This window comes from Rosa rugosa, chromosome 4, assembly GCF_958449725.1.
Source record: "Rosa rugosa chromosome 4, drRosRugo1.1, whole genome shotgun sequence".
In the NCBI taxonomy this organism is placed as follows: Eukaryota; Viridiplantae; Streptophyta; class Magnoliopsida; order Rosales; family Rosaceae; genus Rosa; species Rosa rugosa.
Window position 1 is genome coordinate 3,489,871 of NC_084823.1, and position 27,304 is coordinate 3,517,174.

The 27,304-nt window shown below is 38.4% G+C and overlaps 4 protein-coding genes, 1 long non-coding RNA gene and 1 pseudogene across 10 annotated transcripts; 5 read left to right on the plus strand and 1 right to left on the minus strand.

Annotated features, from left to right (window-relative positions):
* Positions 1-867: 867 nt before the first annotated feature.
* Positions 868-2,200, plus strand: LOC133745157 (uncharacterized). The gene is made up of 2 exons (XR_009863488.1): positions 868-1,007; positions 1,907-2,200. It is a non-coding gene; the product is annotated as an uncharacterized LOC133745157 (long non-coding RNA).
* Positions 1,181-5,946, minus strand: LOC133745151 (uncharacterized). Of its 5 annotated transcripts, none has more exons than XM_062173146.1 (13): positions 5,850-5,946; positions 5,242-5,296; positions 5,044-5,099; positions 4,672-4,761; positions 4,445-4,468; positions 4,164-4,358; positions 4,010-4,084; positions 3,795-3,929; positions 3,524-3,574; positions 3,249-3,441; positions 2,419-2,485; positions 1,643-2,051; positions 1,181-1,557 (listed from the first exon to the last, which is right to left on the minus strand). In XM_062173146.1, exons 4-10 carry the CDS (start codon positions 4,754-4,756, stop codon positions 3,317-3,319), a joined length of 690 nt encoding a protein of 229 aa, XP_062029130.1. In that variant the 5' UTR covers positions 4,757-4,761; positions 5,044-5,099; positions 5,242-5,296; positions 5,850-5,946; the 3' UTR covers positions 1,181-1,557; positions 1,643-2,051; positions 2,419-2,485; positions 3,249-3,316. The 5 variants fall into 5 exon arrangements, with proteins under 5 accessions (XP_062029130.1, XP_062029131.1, XP_062029129.1 ...); XM_062173147.1 differs by lacking the exon at positions 5,850-5,946 and adding an exon at positions 5,619-5,840 and having other exon boundaries at positions 4,010-4,063; XM_062173145.1 differs by lacking the exon at positions 5,850-5,946 and adding an exon at positions 5,619-5,839 and having other exon boundaries at positions 2,434-2,485.
* Positions 5,947-6,344: 398 nt separating this feature from the next.
* LOC133745140 (probable leucine-rich repeat receptor-like protein kinase At1g35710) lies at positions 6,345-9,805 on the plus strand. Its single transcript, XM_062173137.1, has 2 exons — positions 6,345-9,371; positions 9,463-9,805. The coding sequence occupies exons 1-2, from the start codon at positions 6,623-6,625 to the stop codon at positions 9,663-9,665; spliced, it is 2,952 nt and encodes a 983-aa protein (XP_062029121.1). The 5' UTR covers positions 6,345-6,622; the 3' UTR covers positions 9,666-9,805.
* A 148-nt stretch (positions 9,806-9,953) lies between these two features.
* Positions 9,954-16,714, plus strand: LOC133745146 (uncharacterized WD repeat-containing protein C2A9.03-like; annotated as a pseudogene).
* Positions 16,715-17,489: 775 nt separating this feature from the next.
* LOC133745138 (probable leucine-rich repeat receptor-like protein kinase At1g35710) lies at positions 17,490-21,551 on the plus strand. Its single transcript, XM_062173133.1, has 2 exons — positions 17,490-21,038; positions 21,141-21,551. Exons 1-2 carry the CDS (start codon positions 17,522-17,524, stop codon positions 21,533-21,535), a joined length of 3,912 nt encoding a protein of 1,303 aa, XP_062029117.1. The 5' UTR covers positions 17,490-17,521; the 3' UTR covers positions 21,536-21,551.
* A 776-nt stretch (positions 21,552-22,327) lies between these two features.
* On the plus strand, positions 22,328-26,744 carry LOC133745149 (uncharacterized). Of its 2 annotated transcripts, none has more exons than XM_062173142.1 (8): positions 22,328-22,467; positions 22,791-22,880; positions 23,045-23,104; positions 23,753-23,831; positions 24,037-24,242; positions 24,345-24,431; positions 24,829-25,252; positions 25,663-26,744. In XM_062173142.1, exons 2-7 carry the CDS (start codon positions 22,812-22,814, stop codon positions 25,090-25,092), a joined length of 765 nt encoding a protein of 254 aa, XP_062029126.1. In that variant the 5' UTR covers positions 22,328-22,467; positions 22,791-22,811; the 3' UTR covers positions 25,093-25,252; positions 25,663-26,744. The 2 variants fall into 2 exon arrangements, with proteins under 2 accessions (XP_062029126.1, XP_062029127.1); XM_062173143.1 differs by having other exon boundaries at positions 23,753-23,810.
* The last annotated feature ends 560 nt before the right edge of the window (positions 26,745-27,304 follow it).

Here is a 27,304-nt window from a genome sequence, read left to right on the forward strand (position 1 = left end):
AGGCCTAGAGACGAGCGGCGACGGGCAGCGCTATCTTGTCTGCGATGGCAGTAGCATAGGCATCGATCACCTGTTGCAGCGGGGCCTTGGACGCTCCGGGCTTGTTCTGATGCTGCTGCACTCCGATCTGCAAGAGAGAAGGTCCGTCCAACATGGCAGATCCACAAGCCTCTCCATGTTGTGGCGGCAATAGGCTCCTTGCTTTTGGGTGTCCAAATCAATTTGGGTGCCCATCACAGTTTGGCCGTTTGGGTTAAATGCGGATTGACGCCCGGGTTCGATATGCAATTGTCAAAGAGGAAGGAGGGGTGCCCAAATCAATTAGGTCTTGTGTCTCTAAAGCAGGTACTATAAAAAAAAAAATAAGAAAAATGTTTGAGGTCATGTGTCCCCTGTTTGATCGCTCATTTCCTATCCGCTGGTGATCGCTCATTTCCTAACACCTATGCTTCCCTACCTATTGGAAACGCGTCAGCTGACTTTTCATGTGGATGAAAAGAAAGCCCCCACACGCTCATTGGAAGACTTATAAGACCAATTAGTTCCAACACAAGGATAAATACTTTTGATAAGAGAAGTAAAAAAGAGAAAGCAGATTCTTGAAAGACTGGAAACGGTAGTCAATTAACGTGGAACACGAGACCAGGGCTCTATAAATAGATAGCCAACCCAACCCTCACTATGCGTACACCTAAACAAAACAGTAACCATGAGATGTTATTATTGCCTCATTTTCTTGTATGTTCACCTACCTTCATCACAAAACTATTTTGCTTTTGCTTCATCCAGTTCACCTACTGAAGCGCAAGCCCTTCTGAAATGGAAAGCCAGCTTACAAAATCAATCCCAGCCTATTAACTCATGGATGTACCTTCCCAGTACAAATAATGCCACCAATACTTCCACCAATCCCAAAGCAATTGCAAACCCATGCATTTGGACGGGTATCTCGTGCAATGCAACTGGAAGTGTCAACAAGATAAACCTTACCAATTCTGGTATACAAGGTACACTACATGAATTTTCATTCTTGTCATTCCCTAATCTTGTGTACTTAGACCTCAGCTGGAATAAACTCTTCGATGTTATACCACCTGGAATTAGTTCCCTTTCCAAACTCACTAGCATACATGCCCGCGCGTTGCTGCGGGTTTTGGAACGGACTGTGCAAGTGTTGAAAGACAGAGAATTTAGTTAATATATATAAAACAACTGCTGTTAAAACAGCTTCTCAAAAATACATCGATTCATGCTCCATATCAGGAGCTAACATTACTATTAATATAGATGTTCCGGTAATGTTCAAATATATATTGCAAATGCTGTTAAAACAGCTTCTCCAAAATACAGTGATCTACTTATAGGCTAACCTAGTGACTATCAAAAGTGACGTCAGTTGCTGAGAGGTTGTTAGCCTAGTGATGATTAGCTGTGGAGGTTGTCCAAAAAGTTGCTGCCTCCATTTCTATTTACACAAAAAGTGACATGATATTTCAGTCCATTTTTTCCTTGTTCATAGTGTTTGTGGATGATGTTGCTGATTCAGTGCTTCCTTCCCTGTTATTGTGAAAGTAAGAAGTTATAGAAGAAGTCAAAGAAGTGATAGGTAAACAAATGAAATTGACATGCATGTAGTTGTTACCTGCGGGGCTTTTTGTCTGGATTGCTAAATCTCACTGCTGTCAATTATAACATTACTAAAGAATCATCATCAAACCTTAGGGTAAAGGACTGTATAAGGCAATTGTTAACAGACCCTGCAGTAGGAATTGTTTTGATCATACTGATATGACTCGAATTATGAATGCAGCAAAGCAGGAAAAGACATGCACTTTTACAGGTTAGCTTCTTTGAAAAGTCATGATTCCTAGTTTCTACTAATGTCTGATTATTATTAAACTGTTAGGTCAGCTCGCTTGAGGCAGTCCGAGCAGACAGGTCAGCTCGCCTTTTCTCTTGAGCCAACTGTTCCACACTCTTCACTTCGTTCTTCACTGAATCAGGCCCCCTTCCGTTGGAAGAGCATGTAATCACTGAGAAACCAATGTTTCCTGCAAAACCCAACAAAATGATCAATCAAACCAATCAATCCAAACCAAATGAAGCTAAAAGATTGAAACTTTGTTTATCTATTTTTTTTTCCTGGTAGAACCCAAAGATTGAAACTTCAGTGAAATCAGATCTCTCTGCTTTGTGGGTCTGAGTAGCCTATTGGTTTCGAGGTTGGTTTGGAAAGTTTTGGTGGGGACGAACTGAAGGACTGTACTTTTTCATGTGTCTAACTCAAATAATGGTGGGAACAAAACCCTCATCTTGAAGATTAATTTTTAATGGCTAAGGACTGTACTTTTGATCCGCGGACAATATTCCTAGTGTTCACATTTTTATCAATGCATGCTGTCAAGTAAAAGTACATACTACTTTTCTCATAACCTGCAGTCACTTTGAAGAGGCCACCAAGGTCAATGCATCCATGATGATCAGCCTACATTGAAAAAGGTATCAAAGAAATCAAAGATTTGGCTTAGTTCCGACACTATAACAATAGAAGTGCCAACGCATATTGCAAGCAATTAGGTGGTTAGTTATTTCTATTTAATCATATCAACTCAGTGTGCTACATTCTACTGAACAATCAGATAGCTGGAAAAAATTCTTATCAGAAATGAAAAACGGGACCAAAAAAAATAAAAAGCAGTGAATGAGTATATACGCTGAGAAAAGAATGAAGCTCAAAAGGAATAAACTAAATTAATCAACTCAAGAACATCAGATTGTTCAATAGAATGTAGCACACAAATAGCATTGTAAAATATAGAAACATGGCTTATGATTACAGCCTAATTAGATTTTCAACTCAAGAACATCAGATTGTTCAGTAGAATGTAGCAAACAAATAGCACTGAGACAAATGGCTGCTAACAATAACCAAAATAAATTTGTCTTGTCTTCTGTTGTCCCTTTAATTCCTAGACCATGAAACATCTTATCTACAAAACAAATCCCAGCTGCAGACGCTGATTTGATTTATTTACTTTTTTGGTAGATAGAGAGAATTACAGATTCATTTGATTTGGTATTAAGACTCAATACAGTTTGGTTTAGGCACTTTCACTATCATTAGCTTTTATATTCAATTTTAATGCAGACTTGTTTCTTCAGTAATGGCCAACAGCAGAATCTAATCTCTTCTAGTTATATCTATACTAAAGGAAGATGGTATCCTGTGAAATATTAGACATGCTTACTTTACTTGACACTTGAATATCAGATAGTGAGCAGCTTGTTCCACCTCAAATCTGGTCTGCACCACAGGCTAAAGCAATAGCAAACCCGCATTTGAAGATGATTGTTTAAGAGCTTCTCCAGACCAAAAATTCGCATTGCAATAATTGCATTCATGAATATTATCACCCGAATCTTCATATCTCATAATAAATCCTGCAACAATAATATTACATTTGGTAAGCAAATGTGTATGCATATTTGATTGATACAGAGACGAAAATTTGACAAAACTAACCTTCTCTACTTTTCTGATATGATGCCTGACTGTATGAGAGCGAACAATGACCTGAATGTAAAATATGACATAAATTAATAACAATGTGGCAATGATGATAAAAATTACTCACACTGTTTAAATGTGAAGTCATGATGAATGAAGAAAAAATTATACCTCTTATTCCATTAGGTTGTATTTATTTAGATGAAAGGAAAATCAAAATGATTGAATAATGTCATAAACATATATCAAATGTTTTTAAAAACTGATGCAACCTCATCCATTATACCTGTATGACTAACATGCGTATCTTCATTGTTAACAGAAGTTTGATTCAACAACAGAGTGTTGTTTTCTTCAGCAGGTTCAACTCTTATATTCAAGTGTTCAGAGGTGTCATTTATCTCTGTTATTGCAGGTTCAACTATAAAAAAACATGCACCCAATGTTACAGAATTTGAATTGATGAAGAACAAAATACATTCAATTTTAATATACACATACCACGTCTTCGCCTTCTTGATCTTCTATTCAAGTGTTCAGAGGTGTAATTTTTCTCTGTTATTGCAGGTTCAGGAACTATTAAAAACATTCAGACAATGTTACAAAATTTGAATTGATGAAGAACAAAATACATTCAATTTTAATATATACATACCACGTCTTGGCCTTCTTGATCTTCCTTGATGCATTCCCTCTGTACCAAAACCCCCAGTATCAGTTTGGGCTCTCATGGTATAAAAATTATCACTATTGTTTCTGGTTTCTATCTCTGCATCACGATTGAGACCTGCACTATCATTTTGTTCCAACAATCTTTTTCCTCTAATGTGCCTGATATCCGATGCCATAACTACATTGAAAAGGAAGGGAATTAAAATCAAAAATGACTTAAAACCACTTTTATAATCAAACCTCAATGCGAAGCATTAAAACAACCTAGGTGCACACTGTCCCAAAGCTCTGCAAGATGAACAGAAAGGAAAAACCAATTACAAAATGCAACATAGTTACTCGGACAAACATAGTTATATAATGTATTTTGTACAAAAACAAAGCATACAATGAAAGCAAACATATTTATATAATGTATTTTGTACACAAACAGCACACAATGAAAGCAAACAAAGCCACTAACTGAGCAAACGAAAATTCAAAGTTCATACCTGAATAAGAATGAAAGATGCAGACAACGTTAAACAGTAGACCAAGGAACAGTGGCAGCCAAATGATATATAGACTCTTTTGCATAAATTCTGTAAAAAGCAAACATAACTGTAACATAATTATCAAATTAATTATATAACTACAGAAAATAATGCCAATACAATATTTCTTAAACTACATTTCATTTGTCATCGGTTAACTTAGAAAGAAAAACAGAAAGAAAAAAAATAAAACAGAGAGTAATTGATGCATTATAAAAATTACTTAAAACCTATCGGTATAATTTTGTCTTCATGAACAAAAAAATTCATTGAACTATAACAGTTACTAAAATTGATAGAAACTACAACAGATTGAAGTAAACAACTCACCTCGAATCAATCCAATCGATCACCAAGATATTAGACTCCAACACAAACAAAAACCCCTACAAAATCAAAACCCCAATCAGTTCAAAACCAACATAAACAGAAAACTAAATCAACACCAAACCGACAAAAAACATGAAAAAACTAATTTAACTTTTAACTTCTTGTAGAAACCACAACAGATTGAAGTAAACAACTCACCTCAAATTAATCCGATCGATCACCGAGATATCAGACTCCAACACAAACAAAACCCCTGAAAAATGAAAACCCCAATCAGTTCAAAACCAACATAAACAGAAAACTAAATCAACACCAAACCCACAAAAATCACGAAAACAACAGAACATGAATAACTATCATGTCGGCCTTGATAAATTAATGAACAGAACAGCAAATTTAAAAGAAGAAAAAGAAAGTTCCAGCCAGAAGGTAAAAAAAAAAAAAAACCCCCAAAATCAAACCAAATCAAAGCTTCAAACTTTGGAACCTTACCGATTTCAATCCCTTTTTCAATCTTCCTATGCAAAGACATACAAATCAAAAAACAGATCAATTGACAAATAAAAGCTTGTTACCTCAGATCTATTTGGAAATAAGGAAGTACACAAAACAACCCAGTTTGAGAACTAACAATCGATTCCTATCATTGGCCTGATATACTGAAACAATATGATGCACTCAGCATTGCAATGACAGACAAAAAATCCATTATCCTTTGTCCCTAGCATATACTATAAATTCAGCTTCTATTTTTGAACTTTCCACGTTTTCATGCCTGGAATTGAGGCATGATTTCAGTAAAGTACCTTTCAATGATGCCAAAAGACAAATATCCAGTTCAAAGTGCATTGGAACAACCAGGACCACTACAATGCTAAAGTGGAGGACCATGGGAAAAAATTTATAAATATATTGTAAATCTTAGACCCTCTAAAACAAACCAATAAGTTTTTCAAAAAAAAAAAAAAAAACAAACCAATAAGCTTGCCAAAAAAAAAAACAAACCAATAAGACACGGATGGATGCAGATGCTCACAATATAACATACATTCATGCAAATGATATAATATTCTCAACGTGGATTTCACATGTCAGACACAAAGCTAGCCAAAGATGTACATACATTATGATGGCTTTCACATGTCAGTCACATGCCTATCCAACGTAGACAAAAGCAAGGACCAAAACGTCTTTTCCACCAACTTGAAATTCTCTTCGAACAGTGAGGACAAACAGGGGTTTTCCGTTTCTTAGCAATAGTGTAACAGTAACACTCACCCTTTATATATAGAATAATTTATCTTGATCTATCTATAAATCAATTTTCTGGAAAAATCCCTCCAGAAATTGGTCTTCTAAGAAGTCTCACATTTCTCTATATCTATGAAAATAATCTTTCTGGTACTATTTCCTTGGAGATAGGAAACTTGAAATCATTGGTGGATCTAGAGTTGACCACCAATCAACTCAGTGGTTCAATTCCGCCAACACTAGGGAATCTGACTAACCTTACCACTCTCTATCTCTTTGAAAATAATCTTTCTGGCACTATTCCCTTGGAGATAGGAAACTTGAAATCATGGGTGGATCTAGAGTTGACCACCAATCAACTCAGTGGTTCAATTCCGCCAACATTGGGAATCTGACTAACCTTACCACTCTCTATCTCTTTGAAAATAATCTTTCTGGCACTATTTCCTTCGAGATAGGAAACTTGAAATCATTGGTGAATCTAGGCTTCAGCACAAATCAACTCAGTGGTTCAATTCCGCCAACACTGGGGGATCTGACCAACCTTGCCACTCTCTATCTCCATACAAATAATCTTTCTGGCACTATTCCCTTGGAGATAGGAAACTTGAAATCATTGGTGGATCTAGAGTTGTCCACCAATCAACTCGGTGGTCCAATTCCGCCAACACTGGGGAATTTGACTAACCTTACCACTCTCTATCTCTTTGAAAATAATCTTTCTGGCACTATTCCCTTGGAGATAGGAAACTTGAAATCATTGGTGAATCTAGGCTTGAGCACAAATCAACTCAGTGGTTCAATTCCGCCAACACTGGGGGATCTGACCAACCTTGCCACTCTCTATCTCCATACAAATAATCTTTCTGGCACTATTCCCTTGGAGATAGGAAACTTGAAATCATTGGTGGATCTAGAGTTGACCACCAATCAACTCAGTGGTTCAATTCCGCCAACACTGGGGAATCTGACTAACCTTACCACTCTCTATCTCTTTGAAAATAATCTTTCTGGCACTATTCCCTTGGAGATAGGAAACTTGAAATCATTGGTGAATCTAATCTTGAGCACAAATCAACTCAGTGGTTCAATTCCGCCAACATTGGGGGATCTGACCAACCTTGCCACTCTCTATCTCCATACAAATAATCTTTCTGGCACTATTCCCTTGGAGATAGGAAACTTGAAATCATTGGTGGATCTACAGTTGAACACCAATCAACTCAGTGGTTCAATTCCCTTGGAGATAGGAAACCTGAAATCATTGGTGAGTCTAGACTTGAGCGCTAATCAACTTAGTGGTTCAATTCCGACAACACTAGGTGATCTGAACAACCTTACCAGTCTTTATCTTCATCTAAATAACCTCTCTGGCACCATTCCGAAAGAGTTGGGAAATATCCATGAGTTGACAGAATTGATATTATCTAATAACCAATTTTCGGGTTATTTGCCACAGAACATTTGCGGAAGTGGATCACTCACAAACTTTTCAGTAGGCTCCAATCATTTGAGTGGTCCAATCCCAAAAAGCTTTAAAACTTGCACGAGATTATTCAGAGTCCGTCTTCAAGGAAACCAATTGACATGCAACATATCTGAAGACTTTGGTGTTTATCCGAGTTTGAATTTTATAGATTTGAGCAACAATCAACTTTATGGTGAAATCTCACCAAATTGGGGATTGTGCCCAAATTTAACAACCCTACTAATAGCGGGAAACAACCTTACTGGTTCTATACCAACCGAGATTGGAAATGCAACCCAAATTCATGAGCTTGATCTTTCTTCAAATGGTTTAGTGGGGGCAATTCCAAAGGAGTTTGGAGGGTTAACGTCAATGGTGAAGCTGATGTTGGATGGCAATCAACTTTCAGGTCGTGTCCCTTCAGAGTTGAAATCATTGACTGATCTAGAATATCTTGATCTGTCAGCAAACGAATTCAATGATTCAATTCCAAGTTTTGTAGGTGATTTTCAAAAGTTACATTACTTGAATTTAAGCAACAACAAGTTCAGTCAAGCAATTCCATTCCAGTTGGCAAAGTTAATTCATCTGTCTCAGCTAGATTTGAGTTTTAACGCAGTTGAAGGTCAGATACCGTCAGATGTTAGTAATATGCAGAGTCTGGAAATACTTAATATATCCCACAACAATCTTTCTGGTTTCATTCCAACAAGTTTTGAAGACATGCACGGGTTGTCGTATGTAGACATATCCTACAATGACTTGGAAGGTCCACTTCCCAACAACAAAGCATTTCAAGCTGCTACTCCAGAAGCATTGCAAGGGAACAAGGGCTTGTGTGGCAACGCACGATTTTTGCAAGCCTGCAACAAACAAAACCCAAAAAAGGACCACAAACTCGTATTTATGATAATCTTCCCTATTCTCGGAGTATTTTCACTTCTAGCCTTTATATTTGCATTGGTAGGAAAAAGGAAAAAGAAGGATCAGCATGGAGAAACAACCAACATGAATGAAGAATTTTCTTATTCAATATTAAAGTTGGATGGAAAAACGATGTTTGAGGAAATCATGAGGGCAACAGAAGATTTTGATCCCATGTATTGCATAGGGCAGGGAGAACAGGGAAGTGTCTTCAAAGCAACTTTGTCATCCACTTACACAGTGGCCGTGAAGAAACTCCATTTGCCATGCGATGATAACAAGAATCTTCAGAAGGCATTCTTGAATGAAATTAGGGCACTAACTGAGATGCGTCACCGAAATATTGTGAAGCTTTATGGTTTTTGTTCACATAGGCTACACTCATTTTTGGTGTATGATTATCTGGAAAAGGGTAGTTTAGCCACGATGTTGAGCAAAGATGAGGAAGCCAAAGAACTGGGGTGGAGTAAAAGGCTGAATATAGTTAAAGGTGTAGCTCATGCGTTGTGTTACATGCATCATGATTGTTTGCCACCGATTGTGCATCGCGACATATCGAGCAAGAATATTTTGCTGGATGATGAGTATGAGGCCTGTGTTTCAGACTTTGGCACGGCTAAGTTCTTGAACCCGGACTCAGCTAATTGGACTGCCCTTGCAAGCACATATGGATATATTGCACCAGGTAATATTTGTTTTTCTCTGCATTAAATTTTTATTAACTCATTATTATCTCTATATACCGACATTTGACTGTCTGAGATTTGACTGAGCAGAGCTGGCTTATACGATGGAAGTGAATGAGAAGTGCGATGTTTATAGCTTTGGAGTGGTGACATTGGAGACAGTTATGGGAAGACATCCGGGAGATCTTCTCTCATCTCTATCTTCGGGGGCGTGTTCATCATCGTCAACTGCATTACCAGCCCATCAACTGCCTGAATTTGCCCTCCTACAGGTGAAGTTGTCTCTGTTGTGAAGGTAGCATTTGCATGCCTGAATTCCAACAATGAAGCAAGTTTCTCAACACCTCTCAACTCAAAGTCTGCATTTGTCAGATCCAATATCTATGATAACATGCGGTGAATTGCTTGCTTCTAATGGTTTCACTACCTCATGAATTCCCTCTTCTACCTCATGCTTCTAATGGTTCCAGGTAATCCTGATTCTGATTCACTGTGAAATCTCAGTTATGTAATGTGAAATCTCAGGTATTCTGTAATGTGAATTTTGAGAAATCGGAAGGTTTCTGTGTCTAGGTTTCAATGGCGTATTTCCAGAACGATGAAACCACAGCAATGCTCAAGCTCCTCCTCCACAACTTCCCACCGTCTCAGCCTCCCCAGTTCCCCCAAATTCCGATGCGTAAGATTGCCCCTAACTTGCATCAGATCACCCCAGCTGACGTGGCAGCATCTCCGGCTCTCTCCACGGCGCCGTCACCTCCACCATCACTCAAGTAGCTGTCATCGCCGTCACCATCGCCTCCAGTAAAGTTGATTTCTTGAGGCCCAAACTCGAAACACAGCCAGTTTGGGCTGTGATCCAAAGGTTTGCCGCCATTTTCATTTTCTGATTCAACATGGCTCACAGAACGAAGGAGCTTTCTTTAGAGTCAGTAAAGAAAAATGAAGGGTTGTCCGACAAGAAGATTGGAGGGGAGAGTATGAGCAATCAGTTGAGAAATAGTACTGTCAGGGGTAAGCATGAGTCCAGTGAAGCTGCTAGGAGTTCTACCTCCGAAGACTTAAAAGAGCGGTTTGACTTCAGTAACTGATGGCAGCTCTGAGTCTGACTTGGACTCCGGTTCAAGTTCGGATTCTGAAAGTGAGCGTGAGAGGGAGGAAAGGAGAAAGCAGAGGGAGAAGATTCTAGCTGAGAAATTAAAGCAGCAGCTAAAGCTGTGGAGGCCATTAAAGAGAAGGAAAATACGGTTGCCAGATTGGAAGGGGAGAAGCAGAGCTTGGAGAAAATACGTGAAGTTCGAGCAACAAGCACAAGAGGTAAGAATTTTTTTTTTTTTTTTTGAGATGTTCTTGTTCCTATCCTTAGGTTTCTTATTTACTCTTGTTCATTGTCAAAACAAGTAGTCAGAACTGTTTTGTGTGTGCTTGAGACTATGCATAACATGTTGAGCAGTTTTCTTTCTTAATTAACGAATTGACCTGCATCTTAAAAACTTGTTGATAAGTCTTACATTTGTTTGAATATTAAGTTGATGAACACAATGTCACTTTCCTTCCACCAATAGTTTGTTTACTTGAATTCTTCTTAAAATATCTTCTCCCATGATCCATTAATCCTTATATAAACTCCTTACTGCCTCAGGCTTCAAAGCTACACACGACTATGATGCAAACCATGGAAGCGGCTGATAAAGAGAAGCAGAAACATAATAGTACTAGAATGGAAGCCTTTGTGCGTTTGGCTAAACTTGAGGTTTGACAACCTTTTTCCATTCCCTGTGTTTTGTCTGTTTCATTCTGATATCATTGGTTTTCCTCTACATCTAGAAGTAATTGAATTCTTGCTCTGTTGAACTTTTTAGTCAGTGCCCTTAGTTGGATTTTCTTATTACTAACTGTCAAAATGGTTGCAGACTGCAAATGCTGACCTTGCGAAATCACTAGCCACTGTGCAGTGGAATCTCAAACAGGAGGTATGGTGATATCTTCATTTAAATGATTGCTGTGGTGGAATAAATATTTGATCATCTGTTAATTGATGTTTTGAGCAGTAGATAAATGTCCAGCTGGTTTAATTGCTCTTAAGGTGCAAATACAGTAGGCGAAATAATTTTTGTAAAACCATCATTGCTTGTTCTTGCACTTAAATCCTTACTTATTAGCTTCTCAGTTTATTATTAGGGATTTGAACCCTGCTCTTTGGTATTTTGAATGATTTGAATGCAGTTTCTTATAAATGTTTGTATGCCAAAGTGTTGGTAATGTAACTTTACTGAAGTTTTGCATCAATACAATCTGAAGGATATATTTTCCCATTCCATCAACTGTTTTATGTTAATATTCTTGCTACTTGTTTTTGGTAATTGCTCTCTATCTGTCTCAAGTCTCAACTGATGGTTTTACTTTATTGTATACATCGTTAATATTATTTTAACAAGTTTCAGCATTGAAATCAACTTACTGTCTCGTAAGTTTTCTTGTTCTCTTTGTTACACCTCCTGCATTTCATACAACAATCAGAAATTGTGCCGTTTAGTTTGTCCGGTGAACATATTTATTTATATGTTCGATATGAGTCGTGAGTACTTATCATAGTTGTTAACTCTTTTTTCTGTTTTATTTGTCTCTTCTAGGTCAATCATTTAGCAGAACTTCGACAGCAAGTTGAGTTAAAAGAACTTAACCATGAAGGTATTTCTCTGAAATCACAATGTAATGGTTTATGCACAATGGCACTTTGCTTCATAAAAATTTGGGGGCACCTTGTTTTTTTCTTCAGAGTTGTTTGCGGGGTTCCAGCAATAAAACATAGAGCACATAAAACCATGTATAATTTGCATAAAGCAATTATGATAAAATCAATGTTCTATTACTGGTATGTTAGTATAATTCCTTGGAACTCTGTTTTCTTATTGTAGAACTCAGGAGGAAGATCTCTGATACTCATCAGATCGAAATATCTTTAAAGATCGAGTGATACATCGGCTTTGGAAGGTAGAAATGGAATAGACATACAGGGAATACCATGGGAGAGGCTTAATTTCACCAGAGATAAGTACCGTGAAGCGCGATTGAAGTAATATAAGAACTATGAGAGCCTCGGTCGGCCTCGTCAAGACCTTGAGAAGGTATACCTTTGGATCTTATGAGTGATTTTATTTTCAGCCGGATTGATTTTGTTTTTTTTGTTTGTTTGTTTGTTTGTGTAGTAACTCTTGTGAATGTTACAGGAGTGCTTGCAAGTGGAGAAGGTGAAGAGTTTCTATGACTTTAACTACAACACAAGGCTTGTCAAGTCCACAATTGTGCATTTTCAGGTAGAGATCATCTTGGTTCTCGTAACTGTTTGAAATGATTTTGGAGAAAATTAGTTTTTGATTTTGTTTCCATTTCATTTTTCAAAATTTCATTCATATGTAGTGGTGCACAATGCATACCTTCATCTTCTTACTCATTTTGCATGTCCAAGTCGTTGCATTCATTTTGTTAGGCAAATCTTGTGATGTTCCATATGTAGTGCATACCTGAACTTTTCATTATGTAAAGTCCTTGCATGTCGTTCATGTGGAGGGTGTTGCATATGTCTTTCAAAATTGGTACAGATGGCATGTTGTCTGCAAAAACTTTGGAGTTTATATTTCTTTTAACTTTCTTGCCTCACTGCTAGATACAAATAAATAATCATAGCCTTATTATATAGCTGCTCCTTGCTTTAGCTCTATGTATATCAATAGTTTGGTAGTTTTGCAGGTCTTATGAAAAAAAATGTTATATCATTTGTGATGGATATCTTAATTTATGATTATGGTTCTGTGCCTCAAATCATTCACCGGAAGGTATGGAGTTCATCAAAATTCTGTCTTTGTTGGGCATGTTTATAGATCTTGTATAAATCTGAGATGTAACCAATTTACCTACCTAAACTGGAGGTCGAGGGTGACCATCATGACATAACTTATCATTGATGTGTAGAATTTTATTGTTGTTGAACTTAATAAGAAAACCTAAGAATTATATTTTTCGGCAAACATTGGGTTTGTGTTTTCTAAAAATAGAACCACCTAATCAGATCTCTATAATATATTAGTCCCCCCTTTTTTCTTTTTCTATGATCTATTTATTGGAAATAAGGATTTCTCTTTGAGAGGGCATTTTGCCTGCAGTGTAGATTTAGGACATTTGGAAAAGTTGACTCTCCTGAAATACTACTTTTAGATGCATGTCACATAAATTTGCTTTTGCGCACTGACATAGGCATAGAATGTTTGAACTGTGATGGCCACGTAATGGCATCAAGCTGGGTTGTATTCACTGGATCCTTTCTGGTAGATGTGTGAAGGCTGTCCTTCATGCCATTTCTTTTAGTCGCTCACTGTTACTATATAATTCTGTAACTGGTACTTGAGTTTTGCTTTTGGTTGTAATTATATTGTTTCAGCTGTCTCTTAAATATAATTATATTGCTTTTAGGATTACCATTGCTCTCTTTATTTCAGCTTTTCAGCAGGGTGGAGTTAGAGTTGCTGGCGCGACTTTGGTTATATGGTATGATAGGAGAATATCTGAGCATTTAAGAGACCTCTGTAGCAAGTTAGCCAGTCCTATTATTTAAGTAGTGTTATTGCGTTCTATAAGATAGGACCTATTAGCATTATCCTTGATTTCTTAGACTTTGATTTTCATGAGGATCCTTGAAGGCATCAAGGACTTCACCTTTGCATTTCTCTGACTTATTGGTTTATTTTCATTCTGAGTTTATGTTGGCTTGATCACATACTATCTGCTAGTACTGTTGTACAATTATTTTTTATTTTTTATTTTTTGTAATTTCCTTCTTTTAATTGTAGTGGTGTGCCTATGAAATTTTGGGTAAATCTTCTTTTGGAGTTATTAACTGTGGCTTTGCATAATTGCACTTCACGGTTGGAGGCACATACCTTGATCGGATGAAGTTTTCATTACAAGCCCCAAGTTTATAGACCCTCTAATTTAGAAATCTGCAGTGTTGCATGTCTCTGATAAAATGCATTTCTGTACAGCCACCAAAATGGCCATGCATAAATTATTTTTATCACTTCCAGGCAGTGGAATTGAGTCTTACTCTCCCCTTTCCATTCAAGTTTAAGTTTTTCATCAACTATATATGAAGCTTCCGAACTTTGGAGTAACATTTAATTGACTTTTTTTTTTTTTTCTTGGTTGGGATTCTTGTGGTCTACTGATCTCTAGGTTTAGGATTTAGGGTGCTTAGTTTTTTCACTTCAGTCTTGTGGTGCTTAGTAAAATGGCATTTCGCTTTCATTTGCTAGTATTTTCTCGATGTGGGTTCTGGGGTATGCATCGACACAGAAAAAATGGCCCACATATCTTGTTTTAGCTGAGCATTAAAAATTACTCGGTACAAGCTTTTTTAGTAATGGAATAGAATGCGAATAGATAATGTGCCAGCTTGAATGGCCTAAATATTGTTGCTTCAAAGTGCATTATATTGTTAGTTCTGTTAGCTGAGAGATGCACACTTGCATAAGATGCGGTCACTGAAATGCTTTTATTTGCTTTTTTGGTTTGTTGACACGTTTTACCAATATGTCCCTCAACTTGGTTTCTTTCTTCTTGTACAGCTGAGGAATTTGTTATGGGAGTGATGTATTGGAACTCTTTGCACAGGAAAGGCAGCGAAGTACTCAATGTGGCCAAACCAATTGTACCTACTGAGGTATAAATGCTAGACTAATTAGTACGGAAATCCAGGCTAAAAGGATGTTGTAATTCATGTTGGTATGTTCTAACAGAAGCATCATGGGTTGTTGGCACGACCACTCTCTAGAGTGCATAAGCACTATGGCTGTCCAGGTCAATTTGTTGGTCGCTGGGGTCTTCCAAGGTGAACTAATCTGCAAGGTAGGCCGGTGTTATGACAAGTGTTTCTATGCTGACTACTGAATCAGTCGTATATTTATTTCACATTTCTCATTTTCATTTATTCGGAGCAGCACATGAAACAACCTGGAGTTGCTTTCTGCTCAAAACTAACGTCAGATGAGAATGCCATCACTAATGCAGTGGATATTTTCCAAAACCCAACGTAAGTTCTCCTCCAGAAAATGTTGCTGGTTGCTCTACTTGACTTAATTTGACTAAATGCTCTCTGTGACTCTCTGTAGTGGCTCAATGAGGGTAATGACTGCAAATAATGATGCTCAAGTTAGAGTTTTTGACGTTGTAAAGTTCGCTTGCCTCAACCGCTTCTCCTTGGAGTGGTCTGTAAATGTGAGTGCCCTATATATAGAAACCTATTTTTTTTTTACTTTTATTTTATTTTATTCTGAAGTAAGGTTATTCTTTACCCTTTCGCTCAATGTTGGCTTCGTTATATATTGGCAGAACACCTCTGTTAGTCCCGATGGTAAGCTGCTCGCAGTACTTGGTGATAGTGCAGACTGTTTGATAGCTGATGCTCAGTCTGGAAAAGTAAGTCGCATACTATTCTCTGCCTATATAATTTGTTTTATGCAGACAATGTGCAGAGTTCTGATATATTTCCTACTTTATATAGGCTGTCGGGGGCCTGAAAGGGTACTTAGACTATTTCTTGTCTTCAGCTTGGCACCCGGATGGACGAATCTTGGCTACTGGGAACCTAGACACTACCTGTAGGCTATGGGACGTAAGGAACCTGTCAGAGTCCCTAGCCGTGTTGAAGGGAAGAATGGGAGCAATAAGAGCTATAAAATTCACCTCTGATGGTCGTTTTATGGCCATGGCTGAGCCAGCAGACTTTGTTCACATCATTGATACCCAGTCCGGATATGCAAAGGGACAAGAGATTGATCTGTTCGGTGAGATTGCCGGAATATACTTCAGCCCCGACTCTGAAGCTTTGTTTGTTGGGGTTGCTGATCGCACATATGGTATTGGAGTTCAATAAGAGGCACTATAATCCCTATCAAGAAATAGTCATCTAGTTCAAGTCCATCAGTCATGGGAAGATGAAGGTGTATATTTGGCCAAGGTTTCTTTATCAACTGTATTTACAACTATATTTAGCTGAGGACGGGGAGGTTCATCCTCTGGTATATTTGGGGTTTACTCTGAATAAGATTATATTCAGCGAGATTGGTCCACCAAGTATCCAAAAAAAGAAAAAATTGTATCCAGTTTTGTTTCTTCTTGGCTTCGCAGTCGATGCAAGTCGCAGGTTTAGAGTTTTGTTTCTCCAGTTCAGTAAAATGTATTTTTTTTCATCAAGCAGAAATGGAATAAATAACTCTTGGATTGTAAAGCTCTTCCTGTTGGTGTGTGTATTTGTAAACAGTTCAAGGTTTCCTATTGCATTTACTTATTTTACTGTTTGCATTTTATGTGTAGTGTTGTATTCTTAGACTAATATGTTAGCATGGGATTTGTTTGAAGTTCCAGTTGCCTCTTGATTAAGAGTTTGGGACCTAACCTTTCCCATTTCACAAGAATTCAATGGAAAAGATAAATAACAATCCACACATAAATTCGTCAAAGTCTACTTGGGTTCCAAATGGGGCCAATGACAATCCTATTATTTGCGCCAAGAGTCTGCCAAGATCATATATAGAATAAAACAAATGGAACCCTTGCTTCACTAAAACAGTTCTTGGTTTGCCGAGAGAAGGTTCATCTCTCCGACTCTCTCAAAGCAATGCTTCGATGAAAGGAAAGGAGCAGAATCAAGTGCCAGCTGCAACTAGGAGATCCCCCCTCTTATTTCTGACAAGTGCTAGTAAATGGTCTTCAATTTCATCTTAACAAAGTAGGCCTCTAGTTTTAAGAAGGCAACATACGCGTTCAAACCCAGTTTTTGCAACCCAAGCTTCAGCAGTTGAAAGTACATGAGCTACGAAACCAACAGAAAACGAAGTGCACGTTACGCGTCAACCGACTTTTAATGTGGTAAACAGAAAACCCCACACGCTCATTTGAAGAACACTTAAAAACACGAAATAGTTAAAACACAAGGACAAATTACTTTTGACTGAGATCAGCCCATCTTATAATCAAGAAAAGAAGATGCTTGACTGACTTGAAACAGTAGTCAATTAAGGGGGAACACGAGACCAGGGCACTATAAATAGATAGCCAACCCTCACCAAGTGTACACCAAAACAAAACAATAACCATGAAATCTTATTATTGCCTTATTTTCTTGTATGTTCACCTACTTTCATCACAAAACTGTTTTACTTTTGCTTCAGCCAGTTCAACTACTGAAGCGCAAGCCCTTCTGAAATGGAAAGCCAGCTTACAAAATCAAACCCAGCCTATCAACTCATGGATGTACCTTCCTAGTACAAATAATGCCACCAATACTTCCAGCAATCCCAAAGCAATTGCAAACCCATGCATTTGGACTGGTATCTCGTGCAGTGCTGCTGGAAGTGTCAACAGGATAAACCTTACCAATTCTGGTATACAAGGTACGCTACATGAATTCTCATTCTTGTCATTCCCTAATCTTGTGCATCTAGACCTCAGCTCAAATAAACTCTTCGATGTCATACCACCTGGAATTAGTTCCCTCTCCAAACTCATTTATCTTGATCTATCTGTAAATCAATTTTCTGGAAAAATCCCGCCAGAAATTGGTCTTCTAAGAAGTCTCACATTTCTCTATCTCTATGAAAATAATCTTTCTGGCACTATTCCCTTGGAGATAGGAAACTTGAAATCATTGGTGGATCTAGAGTTGAGCACCAATCAACTCAGTGGTTCAATTCCGCCAACACTGGGGGATCTGACCAACCTTACCACCCTCATTCTCTCTGGAAATAATCTTTCTAGCACTATTCCTACGGAGATAGGAAACTTGAAATCATTGGTGGATCTAGAGTTGAGCACCAATGAACTCAGTGGTTCAATTCCGCCAATACTGGGGCATCTGACCAACCTTGCCACTCTCTATCTCGATTCTAATAATATTTCTGGCACTATTCCTACGGAGATAGGAAACTTGAAATCATTGGTGGATCTACAATTGGACGCCAATCAACTCAGTGGTTCAATTCCGACAACACTGGGGGATCTGACCAACCTTACCACTCTCATTCTCTCTGGAAATAATCTTTCTAGCACTATTCCTACGGAGATAGGAAACTTGAAATCATTGATGAATCTACTCTTGAACACCAATAAACTCAGTGGTTCAATTCCGACAACATTGGGTGATCTGACCAACCTTACCATTCTCTATCTCCATACAAATAATCTTTCTGGCACTATTCCTACGGAGATAGGAAACTTGAAATCATTGGTGGATCTAGAGTTGAGTGACAATCAACTCAGTGGTTCAATTCCGACAACACTGGGGGATCTGACCAACCTTACCACTCTCTATCTCTCTACAAATAATATTTCTGGCACTATTCCTACGGAGATAGGAAACTTGAAATCATTGGTGAATCTAGGATTGGACGCCAATCAACTCAGTGGTTCAATTCCGACAACACTGGGGGATCTGACCAACCTTACCACTCTCATTCTCTCTGGAAATAATCTTTCTGACACTATTCCTAAGGAGATAGGAAACCTGAAATCATTGTTGGATCTACGGTTGAGCTTCAATCAACTCGGTGGTTCTATTCCGACAACAATGGGGGATCTGGCAAACCTTATCACTCTCTATCTCCATTCAAATAATCTTTCTGGCACTATTCCTAGGGAGATAGGAAACCTGAAATCATTGGTGGATCTAGAGTTGAGCGCCAATCAACTCAGTGGTTCAATTCCGACAACACTGGGGGATCTGACCAACCTTACCACTCTCTATCTCTCTACAAATAATCTTTCTGGCACTATTCCTATGGAGATAGGAAACCTGAAATCATTGGTGGATCTAGACTTGGGCGCCAATCAACTCAGTGGTTCAATTCCGACAACACTGGGGGATCTGACTAACCTTACCACTCTTTATCTTAATCTAAATAACCTCTCTGGCACCATTCCGAAAGAGTTAGGAAATATCCATGAGTTGACAGAATTGATATTATCTAATAACCAATTTTCGGGTTATTTGCCACAGAACATTTGCGGAAGTGGATCACTCTCAAACTTTTCAGTACGCTCCAATCATTTGAGTGGTCCAATCCCAAAAAGCTTTAAAACCTGCACTAGATTATTCAGAGTCCGTCTTGGAGGGAACCAATTGACAGGCAACATATCTGAAGACTTTGGTGTTTATCCGAGTTTGAATTTTATAGATTTGAGCAACAATCAACTTTATGGTGAAATCTCACCAAATTGGGGATTGTGCCCAAATTTAACAACCCTACTAATAGCGGGAAACAACCTTACTGGTTCTATACCAACCGAGATTGGAAAGGCAACCCAAATTCATGAGCTTGATCTTTCTTCAAATGGTTTAGTGGGGGAAATTCCAAAGGAGTTTGGAGGGTTAACGTCAATGGTGAAGCTGATGTTGGATGGCAATCAACTTTCAGGTCGTGTCCCTTCAGAGTTGAAATCATTGACTGATCTAGAATATCTTGATCTGTCAGCAAACGAATTCAATGATTCAATTCCAAGTTTTGTAGGTGACTTTCAAAAGTTACATTACTTGAATTTGAGCAACAACAAGTTCAGTCAAGCAATTCCATTCCAGTTGGCGAAGTTAATTCATCTGTCCCAACTAGATTTGAGTTTTAACGCAGTTGAAGGTCAGATACCATCATATATTAGTAATATGCAGAGTCTGGAGATACTTAATATATCCCACAACAATCTTTCTGGTTTCATTCCAACAAGTTTTGAAGACATGCACTGGTTGTCGTATGTTGACATATCCTACAATGACTTGGAAGGTCCACTTCCCAACAACAAAGCATTTCAAGCTGCTACTCGGGAAGCATTGCAAGGGAACAAGGGCTTGTGTGGCAACACACGATTTTTGCAACCCTGCAATAAACAAAGCCCAAAAAAGGACCACAAACTCGTATTTATGATAATCTTCCCTATTCTTGGAGCATTTGCGCTTCTAGCCTTTATATTTGCATTGGTAGCAAAACGGAAAAAGAAGTATCAGTATGGAGAAAAAGCCAACATGAATGAAGAAATTTCTTTTTCTATATTAAAGTTTGATGGAAAGACAATGTTTGAGGAAATCCTAAGGGCAACAGAAGATTTTGATCCCATGTATTGCATAGGGCAGGGAGAACAGGGAAGCGTCTACAAAGCAACATTGTCATCCACTTACACAGTGGCCGTGAAGAAGCTCCATTTGCCAAGCGATGATGACAAGAATCTTCAGAAGGCATTCTTGAATGAAATTAGGGCGCTAACTGAGATGCGTCACCGAAATATTGTGAAGCTTTATGGTTTCTGTTCACATAGGCTGCACTCGTTTTTGGTGTATGATTATCTGAAAAAGGGTAGTTTAGCCACAATGTTGAGCAAAGATGAGGAAGCAAAAGAACTGGGGTGGAGTAAAAGGGTGAATATAGTTAAAGGTGTAGCTCATGCCTTGTGTTACATGCATCACGATTGTTCGCCACCGATTGTGCACCGGGACATATCGAGCAAGAATATTTTGGTGGATGATGAGTATGAGGCCTGTGTTTCAGACTTTGGCACTGCTAAGTTCTTGAACCCAGACTCAGCTAATTGGACTGCCCTTGCAGGCACATATGGATATATTGCACCAGGTAATATTTGTTTTTCTCTGCTTTCTATTTTTATTAAATTTTTATTAACTCATTATTATCTCTATATACCGACATTTGATTGTTTGAGATTTGACTGAGCAGAGCTTGCTTATACGATGGAAGTGAATGAGAAGTGTGATGTTTATAGCTTTGGAGTGGTGACATTGGAGACAGTTATGGGAAGACATCCGGGAGATCTTCTCTCATCTCTATCTTCGGGGGCGTGTTCATCATCGTCAACTGCATTACCAGCCCATCAAATGCCAGTTGTGGATGTTTTGGACCAACGCATTTCCCCTCCTACACGTGAAGTTGCAGGAGAAGTTGTCTCTGTTTTGAAGGTAGCATTTGCTTGCCTGAATTCCAGTCCTCAATCTCGTCCAACAATGAAGCAAGTTTCTCAACACCTCTCAACTAAAAGACCGCATTTGTCGGATCCAATAGCTATGATAACATGCGGTGAATTGCTTGCTTGTGATGGTTTTACTGCCTCATGAAATTTGAATCAACAATGTTCTATATATATATGTTTGTCGATTAGACTTTAGGGCTCTGGTACCATAAAAGACAATGGAGCCAGAATGATTTCAGTATATCTAATAATGAAGTTACATGGCTCTATATATAGAGATCTGTACAGCAGAAGATAAACATATACAAGAGAGAGGACTCTTGTCTAACAAACTAGATAATTACAGAGTGAATCTAAAAGAGTTATCAACAATCAACAGAGATGGAAAGCACAGCAATGCTCAAGCTCCTCCTCCACAACTTCCACCGTCTCAGCCTCGAAGGATGGTAGGAGGCAGGGCAGTGCAGGTTCTGCTTCGAATTTGTCGAATTTGGAGGTTAAGAAGAATCAAAAGAGTGGGAGTCGGTGCAGAGAGCAGGTGTTGGGGAAGGTAGGAAGTTGAAGAGTGATGGTAAGGTTGTGGAAGTATGAGTTTGATTATAGGGATGTAGGAGCGGACACTTCAGTTGAAATAAAAGGCAAGGCAAATGAAGAAAAGGGCGGAGCTTTTGATACGAAGGAGCTTTCTTTAGAGGCAGTAAAGAAAAATGAAGGGTTGTCTGACAAGAAGATTGGAGGGGAGAGTATGAGCAATCATTTGAGAAATAGTACTGTCAGGGGTAAGCATGAGTCCAGTGAAGCTGCTAGGAGTTCTACCTCCGAAGACTTAAAAGAGAGGTTTTACTTCAGTAACTGATGGCAGCTCTGAGTCTGACTCGGACTCCGGTTCAAGTTCTGATTCTGAAAGTGAGCGTGAGAAGGAGGAAAGGAGAAAGCAGAGGGAGAAGATTCTAGCTGAGAAAGCAGCAGCTAAAGCTGTGGAGGCCATTAAAGAGAAGGAAAATACGGTTGCCAGATTGGAAGGGGAGAAGCAGAGCTTGGAGAAAATACGTGAAGCTCAAGCAACAAGCACAAGAGGTAAGATTTTTTTTTTTTTTTTGAGATGTTCTTGTTCCTATCCTTAGGTTTCTTATTTACTCTTGTTCATTGTCAAAACAAGTAGTCAGAACTGTTTTGTGTGTGCTTGAGACTATGCATAACATGTTGAGCAGTTTTCTTTCTTAATTAACGAATTGACCTGCATCTTAAAAACTTGTTGATAAGTCTTACATTTGTTTGAATATTAAGTTGATGAACACAATGTCACTTTCCTTCCACCAATAGTTTGTTTACTTGAATTCTTCTTAAATCATCTTCTCCCATGATCCATTAATCCTTATATGAACTCCTTACTGCCTCAGGCTTCAAAGCTACAAACGGCTATGATGCAAAACATGGAAGCGGCTGATAAAGAGAAGCGGAAACATAATAGTACTAGAATGGAAGCCTTTGTGCGTTTGACAACCTTTTTCCATTCCCTGTGTTTTGTCTGTTTCATTCTGATATCATTGGTTTTCCTCTACATCTAGAAGTAATAGAATTCTTGCTCTGTTGAGCTTTTTAGTCAGTTCCCTTAGTTGGATTTTCTTATTACTAACTGTCAAAATGGTTGCAGACTGCAAATGCTGACCTTGCGAAATCACTAGCCACTGTGCAGTGGAATCTCGAACAGGAGGTATGGTGATATCTTCATTTAAATGATTGCTGTGGTGGAATAAATATTTGATCATCTGTTAATTGATGTTTTGAGCAGTAGATAAATGTCCGGCTGGTTTAATTGCTCTTAAGGTGCAAATACAGTAGGCAAAATAATTTTTGTAAAACCATCATTGCTTGTTCTTGCACTTAAATCCTTACTTATTAGCTTCTCAGTTTATTATTAGGGATTTGAACCCTGCTCTTTGGCATTTTGAATGATTTGAATGCAGTTTCTTATACATGTTTGTATGCCAAAGTGTTGGTAATGTAACTTTACTGAAGTTTTGCATCAATACAATCTGAAGGATATATTTTCCCATTCCATCAACTGTTTTATGTTAATATTCTTGCTACTTGTTTTTGGTAATTGCTCTCTATCTGTCTCAAGTCTCAACTGATGGTTTTACTTTATTGTATACATCGTTAATATAATTTTAACAAGTTTCAGCATTGAAATCAACTTACTGTCTCGTAAGTTTTCTTGTTCTCTTTGTTACACCTCCTGCATTTCATACAACAATCAGAAATTGTGCCGTTTAGTTTGTCCGGTTTATATGTTCGATATGAGTTGTGAGTACTTATCGAAGTTGTTAACTCTTTTTTCTGTTTTATTTGTCTCTTCTAGGTCAATCATTTAGCAGAACTTCGACAGCAAGTTGAGTTAAAAGAAGTTAACCATGAAGGTATTTCTCTGAAATCACAAAGTAATAGTTTATGCACAATGGCACTTTGCTTCATAAAAATTTGGTGGTACCTTGTTTTTTTCTTCAGAGTTGTTTGCGGGGTTCCAGCAATAAAACATAGAGCACATAAAACCATGTATAATTTGCATAAAGCAATATGATAAAATCAATGTTCTATTACTGGTATGTTAGTATAATTCCTTGGAACTCTGTTTTCTTATTGTAGAACTCAGGAGGAAGATCTCTGATACTCATCAGATCGAAATATCTTTAAAGAGTGATACATCGGCTTTGGAGGGTAGAAATGGAATAGACATACAGGGAATACCATGGGAGAGGCTTAATTTCACCAGAGATAAGTACCGTGAAGCGCGATTGAAGCAATATAAGAACTATGAGAGCCTCGGTCGGCCTCGTCAAGACCTTGAGAAGGTATACCTTTGGATCTTATGAGTGATTTCATTTTCAGCCGGATTGATTTTGTTTTTTTTGTTTGTTTGTTTGTTTGTGTAGTAACTCTTGTGAATGTTACAGGAGTGCTTGCAAGTGGAGAAGGTGAAGAGTTTCTATGACTTTAACTACAACACAAGGCTTGTCAAGTCCACAATTGTGCATTTTCAGGTAGAGATCATGATCTTGGTTCTCGTAACTGTTTGAAATGATTTTGGAGAAAATTAGTTTTTGATTTTATTTCCATTTCATTTTTCAAAATTTCATTCATATGTAGTGGTGCACAATGCATACCTTCATCTTCTTACTCATTTTGCATGTCCAAGTCGTTGCATTCATTTTGTTAGGCATGTTGAAGGAAAATCAAGTTTAGTGTGCCTTATCAAACTAGGAATAGGAATAGGAGAGAATGTTCTAGATTTCCCAATCCTACACGGATTGGTATTCCTTGTATTATTAGAACTAGTACTTTGTAATCCCTATATATAGGGCTCCTATTCTCAATAATAAGATTACAATTCTCTTTACAATTTCTCTCGAATCTCTTTTTCCTTAAACACGTTATCAGCACGACTCTAACCACAAAACAGAAAACCAAAACTCATTCACAAAGCAGCCCCTAGCCCGAGCTAGCCGAGCCTTCGCTGCAGCCCGCGCGCCCGTGCGTTTGCAACCTTGCACAGCAGCTCCTGCTGTCCCCTCCCTGCAGCCCTGCGTTCCAGCCTGCTGCCACCGAAGCATCCCTGCTGCGCAAACAAGCCAACGCACACCCACTGCATCTTTTTCCCGTTCCTGTGCACATCCGTCCTCCTGCAAGCCTCTAAACATCTAGTTCGGAAGCTCAGATCGAAAAACTTTCTTCATAAAAGTTGTTCGTCTCTGTCTATTCCATCTAACCTCCGAATTTAAGCCTTATCGGAGTTATATTGAGATCTGTACACCAATCGAAGTACAAGCTGTTCAGAACAGAATCTGCTCCGAATTTTCAACAAGTAAGTTTTTAAATTAAAGTTCCTGTTTTCCGAAGTTTAAATTCTCCTTCTTTTTTTTCGGGGACTTGCAACCTCCCTTCTTCTACATCCCACCTTTCTTATAACGTGGGTTCGATTCTTGAAAAGCGGAATCGTGGGGATTCACGCAATTAACGAACTAAGAGCGTTCGTAAGACTTTGGACTAAGAGCGTCCGTAAGCATCGATTTAACGAACTAAGAGCGTTCGTATGCTACGGACTAAGAGCGTTCGTGAGCATCTATTTTGACCATACAAACATCATTGTTTCGGTCTAATCCAATTATTCTTGGAAATCGATTTCTTGGTAGCATAGCTCGGAAATCTTATTTATATTAGTTTTCGTGGAAGCATTGACTCCGAAACTAACTTGTTCTTGTTTTCATCTTTCAGGATGTCAAACATGAACAAACTCGATTTTGTTCCATTGGATTATGCAGGCAAAAGGTACTTATTTTGGGTCACTGATGTCGAGATCCACCTTATTGCCCGTGATTTATTGCATACTATCCAAGAGCTTTGTCCTATAGAAACAGCTCCAGACCCTCAAACTGAGAAAGATAATTCCAAGGCACTTGCCTTCATGAAACGTCACATGGATAGTGACCTACAGTTTGAGTTCATAAATGAGGATAGCGCCATAAAGCTTTGGCATGCGCTTCGCGAACGATATGGCAATGTTCGTGACTCCATACTTCCGAATACAGAAGCAGAATGGAAAAATCTTCGCTTCTCTGAATTTGACACGGTCATGCTGTTTTATTCGGAAGCCCTCCGCATCAAAGTAATGATGCGTCTCTGTGGAAAGATGATCACAGAAGACCAGTTGATTGAGAAAACCCTCAATACCTTCCCCGCCTGTGCTATGAGGTCCTCTGACTTATCCGGACTCATGTAAATGCAAGACGGATCACAAGTTTTCAACAGCTTATTGAAGCTATGGCCACTACTGAAAGACATGGCAATGAACTTGTGCAAAGAAGATTTGATAGGCTTCAAGATAGCTATCAAGAGCATCGTCCTATGGCTAGAGAAAGTCGCCATCGACGTCATGATCCATACGATCGAAATGCTCAAGAAGGTAATCGCTCAAGGCGACAATCACACGACCGTAGGAGGCGTGATTTTGAGGGAAATAGGGTTGGAAACCATGGAGCCAACGTTGGCCATGGGCACCACTTTCCAACGCCACCAGTCCTAGGGACTATGCATATTGCGCCAATGCGCCTCAATCAAGGGAGAATCCTCTTTATGGTGTCTATTTCTGATATGGAACGTCTGATCAATGGACCTGAATTTGCAATGCACCTACGAAGGTAGCCGCATCATGGTGATCAAGACATCGAGTTCACAAAGACTTTAAATCTGGCGATGAAGACAAAATGCCGTAGATTTTTATTTAGAATAGTCTTTTAATTTCCAAGAATTATGTAATGGCAATTATGCCTTAATCAATAAAATGACTTATTGGATTATCTCTTTTCCTCTAGGCGTACTCAATTAAGTATGATGTCTAGGAAAGTAATTGAGATTAGTGGTACTTAAGAGAGATTTGCTCCACCGACATCTCTCTCTACTTCCCTGGTCATATTTAATTGGAATTACCGAACGAATTGAGTGACTACAATTTGTCTAATGTTTGATTTTACTTTGGATTAGATTATGGTCACGAAACTTTGATGTAATCATTGGCTATTATTAATAAAGTATCGATTTATTTTCTCTCGTGTCATGGACATATTTTTCGAACTTTATAAGAGCCAATGGTTTTCATGCGGAAACGCATTGTGAGAATGGACAAGAGTTCCTTTGCATCACCTCTAATGACTAAAGATATAAAAGAGTCTTAGAGAAACTTATGTGTCGATCTAGTGGGTTGTATGCAACCACTATTCGAGTAATTGAATCCAATCATGTTATATGATTTATGGGATTCTGACACATATAGACTTTGGCATGACCGTTTGGGACACCCAGGTCGTGACATGATGATCCGTATATTAAAGACTTCACACGGACATCCCTTTTTCCGAAC